At 37.2% G+C, this 16,941-nt stretch overlaps 1 protein-coding gene across 3 annotated transcripts in view; it reads left to right on the top strand.

Annotated features, from left to right (window-relative positions):
* The window catches only part of LOC112672427 (minichromosome maintenance complex binding protein), a 49,682-nt gene that overhangs the window by 886 nt on the left and 31,855 nt on the right, over window positions 1-16,941 (top strand). For all 3 annotated transcript variants that reach the window (XM_025467429.3, XM_025467428.3, XM_049103638.1), the window contains exon 2: window positions 16,759-16,844. In XM_025467429.3, coding sequence (XP_025323214.1) covers window positions 16,759-16,844 — 86 coding nt within the window. The remainder of the gene's footprint in view (window positions 1-16,758; window positions 16,845-16,941) is intronic.

The raw sequence follows: 16,941 nt of genomic DNA, 5'->3' as shown, positions 1-16,941 counted from the left end.
AGGCTCTGTGTGCGGGGCAGCTGGTCCTTTTGGGCCTCTCCCTCCTCCTCTCTCGCACTCAGGAGCGAGCGGTGCGAGGCAAAGCCGAGATCGCTTAGGTTGCAGCACCTGCAGCGAACTTAGCTCCTGGTGGGAGTGGCCCTAGTTCGGCTGGAGCACCGCGGGGCTTTGGCGAGAAGGCTTCAGGGGAAGCCAGATAGTCCAGCAGCTAAAAACCGGTGGCGTTAAACAGAAGTATTTCTTGCAGGACGGACTCAGCAGTGCTTTGTTCGTTTTCCCTATAATTTGAACTGGTTTAGTTTTCTGGTTTCCCAAGCCAAAACTAGAAGCAGCAAATTAGAAGGCCTGGGGAGGCATCCGGAGGGTAGTCGGTGAACATGGAACGACCTGCTAAAGAAGAAATCTAGAACTGTGTGTGTGTGTATACATGTTTTTAAAAAGGTCCCCCCCCCCCCCCCCCAAAAAAAATCACTATATCCATTGGGTGCTTTGAGGAAGGGGCATGTGTCCTTTTTTTTTTTTTTTTTTAAGATTTTATTTATTTATTCATGAGAATACACAGAGAGGCAGACACATAGGAGGAGGGAGAAGCAGGTTCCACGCGGGACTCAATCCCGGGAGCCCAGGATGGCGACCTGGGCCAAAGGCAGGCGTTAAACCGCTGAGCCACCCAGGGATCCCCACATGTATACTTTCTACTAAATCCTAGTAACTGATGTTCACAGTGAATACTGAAACCCATAATCGATGTCCCAAATAAGGGCCCTTGAAATGTGAAGATTAAACTGCACGGTTGGTGGGTGTAGATGCATAGGTACTTTTTAGGGAAAGCCCATCAAAAGTAAAAAGTTTTTGCGCTTAAGGGTGAGGTTCCAGTTATGGCTATTTAGAAAATTTATATAGCACATATAATAATAGCGCAAATAGCACCTGCTGTAGTCTGGATGAGTGAATGAGATAATTTCATATTTGATGTAGTTTTGAAAGTATTTGTTAGACTTTTGTGTCTCAAGTGTATGATCCCGGGGGGCACATCTTGTTATAGGACAGAAAGGACGCATTTAGATATAAAATACTGGCTTTATAGTATTTTGTATAAATTTTGTAAATTGTTGCGGTCACCTGGACCTTGTTGATGGGTTTCCCCACAGAATGTCTTAATTTCCCATATTGGTTGTGTCTTTTGAAAGGGAAGAAAATAACACGGCTCTATGGTCTTTTCTTTTTTTTTTTTTGTAGAAGCTGTTCTAAATATTTTTATTTTTATTATTTTTTAAAGATTTTAATTTATTTATTCATGAGAGACACACAGAGAGAGGCAGAGACACAGGCAGAGGGAGAAGCAGGCTGCATGCAGAGAGCCCGATATGGGACTCGAACCCGGGACTCCAGGATCACGCCCTGGGCCGAAGGCAGTGCTAAACCGCTGAGCCACCCGGGCTGCCCTAAATGTTTTTATTGTATATTTTTATCATTGTGAACATGTTGGAAATCTTTATAATAGCATTACAGATAAGTTTCTGTGAGAAGTAATTTAGGTGTTAAACTTGTAGACTCTTTTTGGTCTTGTAGTAAATTGTTTTAAATTGATTTTTCACCCAGATCGAGAGATGTCTGTTGTGGTTTATGAGGCTTTGGCTCCACCATACCTAGCTCTCCAACCTCATCACCACATTCCCCCTCCAACTGAACCCTCTTTCAGTTCTTTGATTTTGAACCTTGCCTCTAGGCCTTTTGCAGCAGCTGTTTCCTTTGCCTGGTTTCCTCCTCCTCATTCTACTTGCACTTTCCTGGCTAACTCTTACTCTTATTTTGAGAATGTAAGTTAGGTACCCCCTGCTTTGATTACTACAGGATTTTATATGTCCTGAAACTTAACGTGTTAAAACTAAAACTGCAGGTTACTTTACCAGTAAAAGTGGGTTTATTGGGAAATAATAGAGTATTGCAATTCGGGACAAGCAAGCTATGGCAAACCACAGACAAGTCCCATAAACAAAGGAGAGGAACTTTGTTTTAAGAGAAGGAGGAAGTTAGGATGGATTATTTTGAAGGACAGCCAGCCCATTGGAGGGAAGTAGGAGTTGAGGGTGATGCTGTTTCTCAGTGGCTTAGTTGCAGAGATTGTAGACCCTTGTCAGAGATGCAGTATACACTTCTCCCTGTAGTGGCCTGTAATTGATGGTTTCCTTTTGAAGGTACTTCTGTACATTTCTTCTTGTAATTGACATAGGGTTGTGCAGCTCAGGGTTCCAGCCTCCCCTTCTAGCATACCAGGTAAACTTTAGCTGAGATTTCCCTTTATTAATTTTCACATATGAAAGAGGCAAGTTGTTGAACTTGATTCTTGAGTTCCTTTGCTACATTTTTACTCAGGGAATTCAGGGCCCTTTCTTACTCACCAGTATATCCTCATTGCCTGGAATACACCTTGTACATTGAAAATGTTCAGGGAACGTGTGCTGAAAGAGGCAGTGGGAAGACTAATCAGTTAAAAACAGTGTGAATTGGGATGGTTACTGTGATCACAAGTCTTAGATTTAGGACAGTTCTGGTGGACCTCCTATTAATAATTCAGAGAATTCATGATCCTACCAGGTAGGAGTTACTTTCACATGCAAGTCCTAATTCTTCTTCATTCAGATAAGAAACTTTGAAATTCTGCGAGTGGCCAATAATTACTGCAGGGGTGATAATTCATCTTTGTGAATCATTCCGTATTTTGATTTTGTATCTGCCATATTACAGTGGTTCATATGTAAATTTTTTCCTGTAAGCCTTCAGAAAATATCTTTAATGCTTCACTTGGAGTTTCTGAAAGATCTTATGTACAGGACATTGAGATCCAAAGGTTTAAATTATGATTTAGAAATACTTCAGTTCAGCATATCTTTGTTGGGCTCTGTGATGGCATAGTGAAAAGGTAGGAGTGTATATCGACTTTGATTTCTTTCACTGTTTGCTCTTTAGCTTGTTAGGTCAAGATCATTATTAGTTATATTCAAGGCACTTTGGTTGTATCTAACAACTAGAACTAGACTAGCTCACAAAAAAGCAGTGGTATGTGGAGGAGGGCAGAGAGAAGTATTTGATCACTAGCATTTTAGAGAATTCAAAGCAATAAAGTTGACTAAAAGTCTGCTTTTTTATTGTCCCCATGATTTTTTTTTTCTTAAAGATTTTATTTATTTATTCATGAGAGACAGAAAGAGAGAGAGGCAGACACAGGAAGAGGGAGAAGCAGGCTCCATGCAGGTAGCCTGACGTGGGACTCGATCCCAGGTCTCCAGGATTACGCCCTGGGCTAAAGGCAGTGATAAACTGCTGAGCCACGCGCCCTGCCCCATGATTCTTTTTTAAAAAAAGTATTAGAGCGTGCACGAGAGAGAAAGCATGAGCAGGGTGAGGGGAAGAGGTGAGGGAGTAGTAGACTCCCCACTGAACAGGGAGCTGGATGTGGGACTCGATTCTGGGACTCCAGGATCATGACCTGAGCTGAAGGCAGAAGCTTAACCAATCGAGCCACCCAAGTGCCCCTGTCACCATGATTCTAGGCAAATAATCCATCCCCTTTGATTTGTACCCACCTTAGATCTTTCCTACCATCCTGATCTTGGTAGGCCGCTGAGAAAAAGTATTTGTTATAAGTTCGGTCTCAGGACCCTGAGATCACAAGTCGAACTAAAATCAAGAGTCGGACCATTTAACTGACTGGTTTACCCAGGTGTCCTTGAGTGCCTTTATTTTTACAAGTTTTTTGTTTTGTTTTGTTTTGTTTTTTGAGATATACCTCACATAACATGAAATTAACCATTTAGAAATGTATAGTTCACTATCATTTGCATCACCCAAAAAGAAATTCTGTACCTTTTAGCAATCCTTCCAATTGCCCCCTCCTCCATTCCCTGGCAATCAGTCTACTTCTGTTTTTGATTTACCTCTTCTGGACATTCATGTAAATGGAATAAAAATGTGGACTTCTATGTCTGGCTTTTCACTTAGCATAATATTTTCAAGATTCGACCATGTAGTTTATATCAGCACTGTATTCCTTTTTATGATTGAAAATAATATTCCATTGCATGGATATATCCTATTTTGTTTATCCGTTCATTCATGGATTGACCCTTGGGTTTCCACTTTTTGGTTATTGTGAATGTTGCTGCTGTAAACATCCATGTGGAAATTTTTGTGTAAATGTATGTTTTCAGGTCTCTGGGTAATACCTAGGAATAGGTTTGCTGGGTCATATGATAATTTTATATTTAATTTTTTGAGGAACTGCCAAACTTGTCCAAAGTGGCTGCACCATTTTAAATTTTCACCAGCAATGTGTGAGGCTTCCAGTTTTTACATCTAACACTTGTTATTTTCTGTTGTTTTATTAGTTATAACCATCCTAGTGGGTGTGAAGTGGTAACTCCTTGTGATTTTAATTTGCATTTCCTAATAATTAATGATAATAGCATCTTTTAATATGCATCTTGGCCGTTTGTATATCTTCTCTGGAGAAATGTTATTGAAATCCTTTGCAGATTTTTTTTTCTTTGCAGATTTTTTAATTGTACTTTTGTCATTGAGATAGGAGTTCTTTGTATATTCTGCATACTAGACTTATCAGATATATATGATTTGCAAATATTTTTTACCATTTTGTGGATTGTCTTCACTTGATAGTGTCTTTGGATGTAAGTTTTTCATTTTTTTGTGCATAATTCACTAATTTGTGTAAAGGAAAAGAAAGGAGAAACTTTCATAGCACTTGTATAAGTTTTCAATTTTCATAAAGTCCAATTTATCTCATTTCCCTTTAGTTACTATATTTAAGAACCCATTGTGTAATGCCAGGCCATAAAAACTTATACCTATGTTCTACGAGTTTTATAGCTTTATATTTAGGTCTTTGATTCATTTTGAATTAATTTTTGTATAAAGTATTTAGTAGGGATCCAAATTCATTCTTTGGCATGTGGATATCCAGTTGTCTGGCCAAAAGAACAATTTGGTTTTGGTTTATTTTTTTATCTTTACCAGTTTATTATAAAGGATATTATAAAGTATACAGATGAACAGCCAAATGAAGAGGTACACAGGGTGAGATCTGGAATGGTACCTCATACTTCTGTCTCCAGGGCACTGGGGTGTGTTAGCTACCTCCCAACAGTGAATGCATTCACCAACCTGGGGGTTCCTGCTCTATTTGTTGAAAAGATTGTTCTCTCCCCCGCTGAATGGTTTTGGCACCTTTGTCAAAAAATCACTGGAGCATAGGTGTGTAACTTTATTTCTGAACTCTCAATTCCATTCTATGGTCTATGTGTTTTTCCTTATATCACTACCATGTTCGCTTGATTGCTATAGCTTTGCAGTAAGTTTTTCAGTCAAGAAATTTGCGCCTTCAACTTTCTTCCTTTTTGGTATAGTTTTGCCTTTTCAGAGTCCCTTACATTTTTCATAGAAATTTAGAATCAGATCACCCATTTCTGCAAAAAGACAGCATTTTGGTAGAGATTACATTGAATCTGTAGTTTTTTTGATAATAGAGTATAATTAAGATTACAGACTCTAGAGCCAGACTGTTTAACTTCAGGCCCATACCCTGGGTATTTGGCTCCCTGGATCATTTTTTTAAATACCTCCCTTCTTTTTACTATGGAAGTATTTTCAGTAAAGAAAGAACAAACTGCAAAGACACAAGTTAAGCATTTACCAAATTGTGCCACTGATACGAATGTATTTTCTTGACTCGTTCTTTAGTTATAAAGCAAATAACTGAGAAGAATACATTTCAGTATTAAATCTGTTTAAATTCAGTGAAATATTTAATGTATGAGCTAAAAATTTGCACTTATACCTCTCATTTCACACTGTTTTATATATTAAATACAACTAAACACTCCCAGGTTATCTCATAGAAGTTTAGGACCAGTTTTGTTCCTTCATCTTTTCAATCACTGTGTTGTTCATTTAAAACCTGTTGTATGCATGTGGGACTCTAGAGTGCTACCCAAGGGTTGGTGGACACTAACTGCCCCTAAGCAAGTTTGTACTATTCTGGACCACTTAGAGATGGTCCAAACACTGTCCAAACAGATGCACTTAGTTGAGATTTTGTTGGGGAAAACTGACATCTTGACAATACTGAGTCTTTCTATCCATGAATGTGGAATATTTCTCCATTTATATGGTTCTTTAATTTCTTTCATCAGAGTTTTATAGTTTTCCTCATATAGATATTATACATATTTTGTGAGACTTATACGCAGCAATTTCTTTTGGAGGGATGCTAATGTGAATGGTATTGTGTTTTTAATTTCAAATTCCACTTATTCATGATAGCGTGTAGGAACATGATTGACTTGTGTATATTAACCTTGGATTTTGCAGTCTTGCTATAATTGCTTATTAGTTCCAAGAGGGTTTTTTGTGGATTCTTTTGGGTTTTCTATGTAGAAACATGTCCTTTGTGAATGGACACTTTTATTTTTTCCTTCTCTATCAGTATACCTTTTATTTCCCTTTTTTGTCTTCTTGCATTAGTTATGACTTCTAGTACAGTGTTGGAAAGGGGTGATGAGAGGGACATCCATGCCTTGTTCCTATCTCAGTGGGAAGCTTCTGGTTTTTCACTTATTTTTAATTCTTCAATTGCTTTCCTTTTGAATATAAAGGCATATTCTAAAAATTACTTCTTCCCTCCAGCAACTTTAGATACTATTTCAGGGTTTCCATTTCATAAGATGAGGAAATTAGTGTCTGTACAGCCCTCTACTGCTTCTGTCCAATTTGTATTCATCACTGTGTATTACCAAAGTTTATGATATTTTAGTGCTTTATCTGATTGTATTATAAGGTCAAAAACCAGTGAATAGCATTTACATTATTATGATTATATAATTGCTTTCCCTGTAGGACCTGCTAGTGTGTTTGGACCAGTAGTGAAGGAAGTATAATTATGTCATTAACTTATTTTGCTTTAAGGACAGTGTTTCAAGAGGCAAGGTCAAATATTTCTCTTACACTCCAAAGTTTACTCTCAAGCCATAATTTATAACTTTTCATCAGAAAATAGGTTTTACACTTTACAAAATACCTTATTTTTATCCCCCAACGTGGTTATGTTTTTTCTTTAATCTTTCAATGTCCTAGATCACACTCATAGATTTTCTGATAATTATTTTTGTTTTATTGGGATAAAAGGAATTTATTCTGATTTCTTTCGAATACTCCACTGTATTAACAGTTTATATAGGATCTTTGTGTCTTTATCTTTTGTCAACTTGGCTTCAAAGTGTGAAATTATCTGGACTTGGGACTTCATGAGATTGAAAGAAGGATCAGAAGCAGTTTCTCTCCTATCGATATTAGGTGTACAGTGTTCCTTGACCAAATTGTGGTAACAATAAGAACTCTGCCAGTCTTGTGGCAGTTTTGGCAATTTATTTTCTTTCAAAATTTATCCATTTCACTTGAATTTTTAATGTTTATAATCATAATATTTCACAGTTTTTAATATTTCTGTTATCTGTATCACATTTCTCTTTTTTCATTTTGTTCTTCTATGCCTATAAATATTTGTTCCTTTTAGTAATGTGTTGGGTTTTTTTTTGTTTTTTTTTTTTACTTTTTTTTATGATTTCATTTATTAGAGCATGAGTGGGAGGAGGTGCAGAGGAGAAACAGATACTCTGCTGAACAGGAGCCAGCCAGGGGCTTGATCCCTGGACTCTGAGATCATGACCTGAGCCACCCAGGTGCCCCTTGTGCTCTGTTTGTATCTTGTTTTTATTTGTAAGATTTTATTCTTTCTTTGGATTTTCTTCTGAGCAGGCTTGCCAGAAAACTTGTCCATCTTAATATTAATGATTTGTATTCTCCATTTCATTGATTTTTGCCCTTTATTATTTTTTACTCTTTGGAGTTGCTCTATGCTCTTTTTCTTCTTAAATTGAATACTAATAAGCTCATCCATTTCCATTCTTTCTTGGTACTTGATAAATTTATTTGAATCTATAACTTTTTCTCTGAATGTCATGTTAGCAACCCATATACATTAAACTTTGTACCTTTCTTGTTATCTGTCTGGGAGAATTCCAGAATTACCCCTATCAATTCTTCTTAAGCTAAGGGTTATTTATTAGTGTGGGCTTCTTTGTTTTAAAAAATTATTATAGACATAAGGATGATTATATGTTAAGCTTTCCTTTTGTGGTGAGTTCTTATCTTGTCACATTTTGGACAGAGAACATACACCTGGCATCTATTGAGGTTTCCTCTGTAACTAGTACATAGAACTTTTTGTGAATGTCACATGTACTGAAGCTGTACTTTGGATATTTATATTTATTGGAGAGCTTATTATTGTCTTCATACCTGCTGTATGCTTTTGTGTTTTATGCTTGATTTATGTTTCTGAGAGGGCTATCTATGTTAAATAAAAGTCTCTAATTGAGGTTTCTGTTTAGTTTTTCCTGTTAATTCTGAAAGGTGTTGCTTTATGCATTTTGAGGCTATGCGGTCAGGTGCATATGTATTTTCTTGAGTAGTACTGTGTTAAAACTTAATTTACTTAATATTGTATTGCTGCATTTCTTTTTCTTATTGAACAGAAATTTGATATCATTTTCATCAAGTTCTTCCAGCATTTCATTCATATTATTTATTTACTGAGAACTATGATGTCTTTGTGGATGTTCAGCTTGCCTTCTGAATTATTCCTCTAATTTGTGCCAGTTGCTTTTCAGGTTTGTTGCTTAATTGTTATGCTCGGATTTTTTTTCCCCATAGCATTCATGAATTAATTCTGTTGTTTCTTGGACCTTAAGTCTTCCTTTTTAGTGGATTCATTTTAAATTTAAAAATACATTTTTTAAAAGATTTATTTATCTTAGAGAGTAGCATACGAGCGTGAAGAGCAGAGGGAGAGATAATCTCAAGTGGATGCCACACTGAACACAGAACCTGACACAGGGCTGGATCCCAGAACCCTGAGATCACAACCTGGGCAGAAATTGAGTCAGATACTTAATGGACTGAGTCACTGGGGCACCCCTTAAATTTAAAAATATTTTTAAGAGGGACTCCTGGGTGGCTCAGTGGTTGAGCATCTTCCTTTGGCTCGGGTATGATCCGGAAGTGCTGGGATTGAGTCCCACATTGGGCTCTGTGTGGGGAGACTGCTTCTCCCTCTCTCTATGTCTTTGCCTCTCTCTCTGTGTCTGTCATGGATAAATAAATAAAAATCTTAAAAAAATTTTTTTTAGGAAAGGTTGTATGAGAAGAGAACAAGTGATACGTCACACAATGATTAAGCATTTCGCTAAGAAGATGTAAATGTAAATGTGCCTAACAGCAAACTTTAGAATGCATGAAGTAAAAAGTCATATAGCTGAAAAGAGAAAAAGAAAAATCTGTAATTATATTTGGTGATTTTACTACTTTTAGTACTTTCTGGAATTAGTGAATAAAATAAGGGACATAGAAAAACATCGTCAACCAAGCATATCTAATTGTTATTTGTAGACTACTCCACTAACATCAGTAGAATATACTTTTTTTTTTTCTAAGTGCACATGGAACATTCACCAAGATAAATCACATCCTGGATCATAAAACAATATTAACAGATTTTAAGGAGTTGAAATCATCAGATATGTTCTCTGACCATAATGAAGTTAGATTAGAAATCAGTAACAGATGACAAGAAAATTCAAACTTGTGGAAATACTTCTAAACAATCCATGGATCAAAAAGTCTCAAAGGAAATTTTAAAATATTTTGGACAAAATGAAAGAAAACCTAGCATGTCAAAATTTATGGAATACAGCCAAAGATGTGCTAAGAGACATTAAGTACACGTATTATTAGAAGAAAAGATCTCAAATCAATAATTTAAGCTTCTACCTTAAAACTAGAAATGAAGAGCAAAATAAATCCAAGTAAAAGGAACTAATAAAGATAGGTCAGAAATTAACAAAGTTGAAAGCCGAAGAGAGGATCAATGAAACCCAAGGCTTTTTTTTTTTTTTTTAACAAAGGGATCAATGAAATTCATAAATTTATAACCAGACTAGCAAAGGAAAAAGAAAAAGGAAGACACAAATTACCAGTACTGGGAATGAAAGAGGAGATGACACTATAGACTATCATGGAAAGGATAACACAAGATAGCTCTGTGGACATAAATTCAACAAGTTAATGGAACAGTTCCTCAAAAAAAACAATTTGTTTTCTGTTTTTACTGTAACAAATCTCCACAAACTTAGTGGCTTAAAACAACATAAACTTACTATCTTATAGTTCTGGAAACCAGAATGATGTGGGTCTTACTGAGTAAAGTTGTCAGCAAGACTGCATTCCTTTTCTTGGGGCTCTACGGGAGAATCTGTTTCCTTGTCTTTTTCCAGATCCTAGAATCTGCCAATGTTTCTTGGCTTATGGTCCCCTTTGAGTTCTTTTTTTCATCACTGATTACTACTTCTGTCTCACTTTTCCACGTTAAAGTACCCTTGTGATTATATTGGACCCACCCAGAAAATCTCCTTGTTTCAAGGTCCGTTGATTATCAACTTTAATTCCATCTTCTACCTAAATTCCCTCTTTGTTGTGGAACATATTCACAGTTTCTGGGGATTAGGATGTGGCCATCTTTTGTGGGGGCATTATTCTGCCTACTACAACCACATGTTATCCACACCCACCCAAGATGAAATAGATAACCCTCCCCACCAATTCCCCCCTCCTTCCTGTATCCCCCTAAGAGCTTTCTGTTCTAATTTTTATTTCTATAAACTTGGTACCTTATGTAAGTGAAATCCTATAATATTTGCCCTTTTGTGTCTAGATTATTTCACTTACCAGAACGCTTGTAAGGGTCATCCTTGTTGCCCTCATTGTTTGACAAAGGTAATTCAATAGAAAAGGATCTTTTCAATGAAGTTGTTGTAACAATTAGATATTTATTTGCAAGAATATGAATTTTAACCAAGAATTTCATACCTTATGCAGAAATTAACTTAACATGGGTCACAGATCTAAATATAAAACCTAAGATTATAAAAATACAAAACTTTTAATGTGGAATTTCAGAAACAACAGGATTATACTGAATAGAGAAAAAAATAAAACAAGAAGAAATCAGAGAGGGAGACAAACCATGAGAGGATCTTAATCATGGTAAACAAACTGAAGGGTCACTAGAAGGGGGACGTGGTGGGGGTAGGGTAACTGGGTGATGGACATTAAGGAGGGCATGTCATGAAATGAGCACTGGGTATTATATAAGACTAAGGAATCAGTGAGCTCTACCTCTGAAACGAATAATACATTATGTGTTAATTAATTGAATTTAAATTAAAAAAATTAAATGAAAACCAAAAAATATTTTATATGTACATATACATATACATAAACAGAAGATCTTTGTCACCCAGGGTTTGACAATGAGTATTTATTTACTTATTTATTTAAAGATTTTTATTTATTTATTCATGAGAGACAGAGACACAGGCAGAGGGAGAAGCAGGCTCCATGCAGGGAGCCCGATGTGGGACTCGATCCTGGGTCTCCAGGATCACGCCCTGGGCTGAAGGCTGCACTAAACCGCTGAGCCACCCAGGCTGCCGGACAGTGAGTTTTTAGACATGCATAAAACAAAAATTTGATAATTACCAGAACAGAAGTTTTTTTTTTTAATTTTTTATTTATTTATGATAGTCAGAGAGAGAGAGAGAGAGAGAGAGAGAGAGGCAGAGACACAGGCAGAGGGAGAAGCAGGCTCCATGCACCGGGAGCCCGAAGTGGGATTTGATCCAGGGTCTCCCGGATCGCGCCCGGGGCCAAAGGCAGGCGCCAAACCGCTGCGCCACCCAGGGATCCCAGAACAGAAGTTTTTATTCTGTTCTGCAAAAAGTACTGTTAGACTAGAAAGATGAGCTATTAACTAGAAGAATATATTCGAGAATCCTAGAGAAAACTTGTATCCAGAATATAAAGAAAGGATAATGGGAATTAACCCAATTGTAAAAAAGGTCAAACATTAAATAGATGCTTCACTAATTCAGCATCATAGCTCCTAGGAAATGCAAATTTGAACCATGATGAGATATTACATACCTATTAGAACAGCTAAAATTGGAAAACATAGTGACAGTACCAAATTGGGTCAAGGATACAAACAACTGGATCTCTTACATGTTGCTGGTAAGAATGCAAAATGGTGTAGCCACTCTGGAAAACAGGCAGAATCTTACAAGTCAATCGTACGTTGACCATATACCCCAACTGTCCCATTCCTAGGTTCTTACCTAGAGAAAGAAAAGTTCGTGTTCACACAACCTGTACACAAACATTTATAGTTGTTTTGTTTATAGGTATTAAACCTGGAGACAATCTAAATGTCCTTCAACAAGTAAATGGAGAAACAAATTGTCATTCAGCTATACCGTGGAATATTATTCAGTGATTAAAAGAAACTATTAAATATACTCATGTGAGGGGGTTCCCAGGACCACTTCTATCTTTAGAGATTCACTAGAAGGATTTACTGGGACTCCGTATATAGTTGTATTCAAGGCTAAGATTTATTATAGCAGCACAGTAAAGATCCATAGTGGATCATAAGGGAAAAAGACCTGGATGGAGTTGGAGGAATCTGTGTGTAGGCTCCTCTGTTCTCTTCCCATGGGAGAATTCATAGGTTGGAAGACTCAATTTTGTTAAGATGTCAGTTCTCCTCAAATTAATCTGTAGATTCAATACAATTTTTGTCATAATTTCAGCAGACTTTACACAGAAGTCAATAAACTGGTCCTCAAAATTATATAGACATGTTGAGGATGAGAATAATCAAGACAAACTTGAAGAACTTCAGTACTTAATTATAAGACTTAAGATCAAGCCATAGAGGTTAAGACAGTATGAGTATATTAATACAGCAAAAAGATAGACAAATAGATCAGGGTAATACAATAGAGAATGTAGAAATAGGCTAAAGTAAGTACAGTGAGTTGATTTTTTGACACAAATGCCAAAGCAAATCAGTGCTAGAAAGCAAACCTTTTAATTCTGAAACAAGTGGATAGCTTTTTGGGAAAAAGTGAGCCTTGCCCTATGTTACAATATAAACAAAAACATTCGTTTGATGTTGGCTACAGACCTAATTGTGGAAAATAAACCTAAGAGAATATCTTCATGACCCTGGGGTCTGTAAATATGAAAGAAAAACTTGGCAAATTTGGCTTAATCAAAATGAAAAACTTCTCATCAAAAGACATACAAAAAGAATATCAAAGAGAAAGTACAGCTTAGGGGAAAATAATGTGCCCTATGTTTATATCTGACTTAAGACTTACGTCTAGAATACCCAAAGAATTAGTACAATCATTGATGCCACAACAGACCTATTTTTAAAAATGGACAAAATAGTGAATAGGCACTTCATGAAAGAATTTATTGAAATGGTCAATAAACATGAAAAGTGTACGTCATTAGGGAAATGCATATTAAGACCACAGTGACAACAGACCAGTATGTATCCAGCACAATGACTGGTATTGAAGAGATTGACAAGATCAAGTATTGGTGAGGTAGAACCAGCTAGAAGCTCGTACATACACTGTTGGTGAGAACCTATGTATTTTTTTCTTACTCAGTTCCCTTGGCTCTTAAACTAGATCAAGCTCAAGTGCAATGGTGCTCAAATTCAGATGGCCAAGAATTCATAGGAAATACGATAAAGTGATACGTGTGTGCTAAGCATGACTCTTGGTTGCAAGTGACCCAACTTGGTCCTACTTAAACTCAAAATGATGAATACGTTATCTTAGGTAATCCAGTTCATGGGTGGGTTAGTGCCAGGCTCAATTACAGCCAAATAATTACACTGTGTGTACAGGAATCTGCCTCTCTGTTTTCCTCTGGAATAGCTTAATTTTGAGAAAACTTAGTCATAGGGGCCACATGCAGCTCTCAGGCACTGAGTGTTCTACATACTTGAATAGTAGTGCCGTCCTTGTTCTTGCTTAATTGTCTGGAATACACGAATTTCTTATACCTCAGCATGTTTCAGTTCTACCCCTTTTTCAAGGCCTGGCTCAAGTACCACCTCCATCAATAGCCCTCTTCTGAGATTATTTGACCTGCGTTAGATTCTCTTTGCTTTTGGCTGTTATTATTTACTGCTTCTTTAAGTTCTTTAGCTATCAGTATCCTTATTGAACCTAGTAGAGTGCCGGACACACTGTAGGCTTAATAAATAATGGACAGTTATTGCATGCTTTATTTATTTATTTTTCTTAATTATCTGTTGCAGTCCCTTAATTGTTGGGCAGCAACAATTTGTAAGGTGGCCTTAGAAGATCCTGTCTGTATACCCATACCTTACCACCTTCCAGTCACTGTCTGATGGAGCCTTGTCATCTGTTATGTGGCATGGTCATGTTCATTTGTTTTTGCTCTTTCTTTTCTTTTTAAAGTAAGCTCTGCATCCAACACGTGGTTTGAACTTACCACCCTGAGATCTAGAGTCGCATACTCCACCAACTGAGCTGGCTAGCCAACCCACCCACCCCTGCCCCAAGCATGTTCATGGTTCTTACACATATGCAGTCAGAAAAGCAGTGTTGGTATGCTGTCATGACTGTGTATCAACCTTTTCTTTAAATAGCCGTTTTCAGTGGAAGCAAAAACACTCATTCTTTTTAATTCTTTTTGTCTAATTCTACTAGTAATCATTTATTGACACTTACCTAATACGGTAGTTATTCTGAAACTTTGTCAGAATCACTTAGAGGGCATTTTGTTTACATATTTATATTTTTATCACAGTTTGCCAATGACACTTTATTTTTTCTTCTCAAAATCCTATTCTGTAGTGTCCTTGGCCCTTTTTGCCTGAGTGCCAAAGAGTCAGGCATTGGCATGGGCCATGTGAACACTAGCCATTACCTTGTAGTTTCCTCCTCCTCCTCCACATGACTCTAGCTTTCTCCTCGTAAACTTTCCATATGGGCATGACTCGTCCCATCAGCTGGGCAGCCAATTTGAGGTCTTTAGCCGAGCTGTCTCCCTTTTGGGGGGCCAAGGGCTTCCTGGGAAGAGGGTAAGCTTGGGGTAGTATTCTCATGGCCACTGCAGGAACTCTGTGGACTTGTTTTGCCTTCTTGGATCCACTGGGATCGATCCCAGTGGGCCCTGCTACCTTCTTGCAGACACCAGCGTCTTGTAACTCTTCTGAGCTGAAGCCCCTGCTAGTGCACTCTTTCGGGTGCCTCACTGTGGCCGGAGGGGTCCAGACACAGGGCAGGGGTGTTAGTAGAATTCTATGAGTATTTCTAGCAATCAGCTCTAACAAATAGAGGCAGTTCCTTTACTTCACTACATAGCACTTAGGTGATGAGTATAAATGGTGGAAGTACTGGCTAGCTATGTGGTTTGCTTGTTCTCCCAAATAGGTATTCCTAATTTTGTCAGTAATGTATTTTGGTCTTGGTCAATTCCTGTAATTTTTTCCCAAAGCCTTGGTTTTCTTACCTTTTTTTTTAAAAAAAAATTATTTTTAAGTAATGTACACAACATGGGGCTTGAACTTAAAGTCCTAAGATCAAGAGTCACATGCTCTACCAACTGAGCCAGCCAGGTGCTCCGGTTTTCTTTAACGTGACATTAAAAGCCGTTTTCTCATCATTTTGCAGTCATCATTGTAAGAGGCACCAGTGGATGCTAAATCTGGGGGTTGTGGCAAGATTCATAAATTTTTTTTACCTGGTCTTAAAGTGTCTCCTGCCATATTACTTAATAGTTGCAAAGGGGAAAAATTTTACTGTGAGGGGAAGATGGACATCTTGTCTCTAGATGGTCCCATTACAAGGGCACAGCATCACTTATAGAACAGTCTGCCCGATAGTGCACAACTGCAATCCAATCATATGGGAACATCAGACCCAAAGTGAGGAGCATTCTACATTTTTAGACAGTTTGTATTCCTCTTAAATATAAATGTTATAAAACATACAGAGGTTGAAGGACTGTTCCAGATTAGAGACATAGCTAAGAGCAATATGCGATCCTAGACTGGCTCTTGTACTGAAGAGGAAAAAGTGCAATCAAGGATAGTATTGGAAAAAAAAAAAAAGAAAAAAAAAAAAAGGATAGTATTGGAATATGGATGGTAAGTTAGATAAAAAGTATGGTATCAGTTTGGAATTTCCTGAGGTTGGTAACAGTATCGTTATATAAGATAATCTTTGTTCTTAGGAAAAACACATTGAAATACTTAAAAGGCAAAGGTTTATGATGTGTATAACTTAATCTCAAGTGAGTCAGAAAAATATATATGAGAGATGAGATAAAGCAAATGGAACAAAGATACAGGTATTCTTTGTACTATTCATTTGAGTTTTTTTTTTTGAAGTTTGAAATCATTCCCGAAATGGGAAAAAAAAAGTTTTAGAAGAACTCCCTTTAATTTTAGGGTAGTTGTAAAGAAAATATCTGTCTAAAAATGTTTTCAAAAAGCGTTGTGCTTTACAAATGATAGTTCGTATGCTGCTTTGTTTAAGTAATTTCATATCTCATCCTGTGGGTATTCTCAGCTAGGTTGCTGACCGCCCTGCGTTGTAATACTCAACCCCCTTGGTAGGGCGGCTTCCTGAGTGCCCAGCGCAGCGGCGTTCCACCCGACTGTGAAGTGCCTCCTGTGACCCTAGGCTATTGTTAGGTATTGTACCTTTAGTTTTGAAAAGTATATTTTTCTTTCAGCCCAAAATGGAGTTAATCCTGACTGGGAGAAGAAAGTAATTGAATATTTTAAGGAAAAGCTGAAGGAAAATAACGCTCCTAAATGGGTAAGTTTATTGTTATTCTTGGGGGAGAGCCTTGGGCTGACTTCCAATTTTTCTCAGTAGAGTGGTAACCCACATGAAATTTTAGTATATGTGCTGC

The sequence above is a fragment of the Canis lupus genome, chromosome 28 (genome assembly GCF_003254725.2).
Source record: "Canis lupus dingo isolate Sandy chromosome 28, ASM325472v2, whole genome shotgun sequence".
In the NCBI taxonomy this organism is placed as follows: Eukaryota; Metazoa; Chordata; class Mammalia; order Carnivora; family Canidae; genus Canis; species Canis lupus.
Note: the sequence above shows the minus strand (reverse complement) of the source record. Positions and strands in the feature narration are given on the sequence as shown.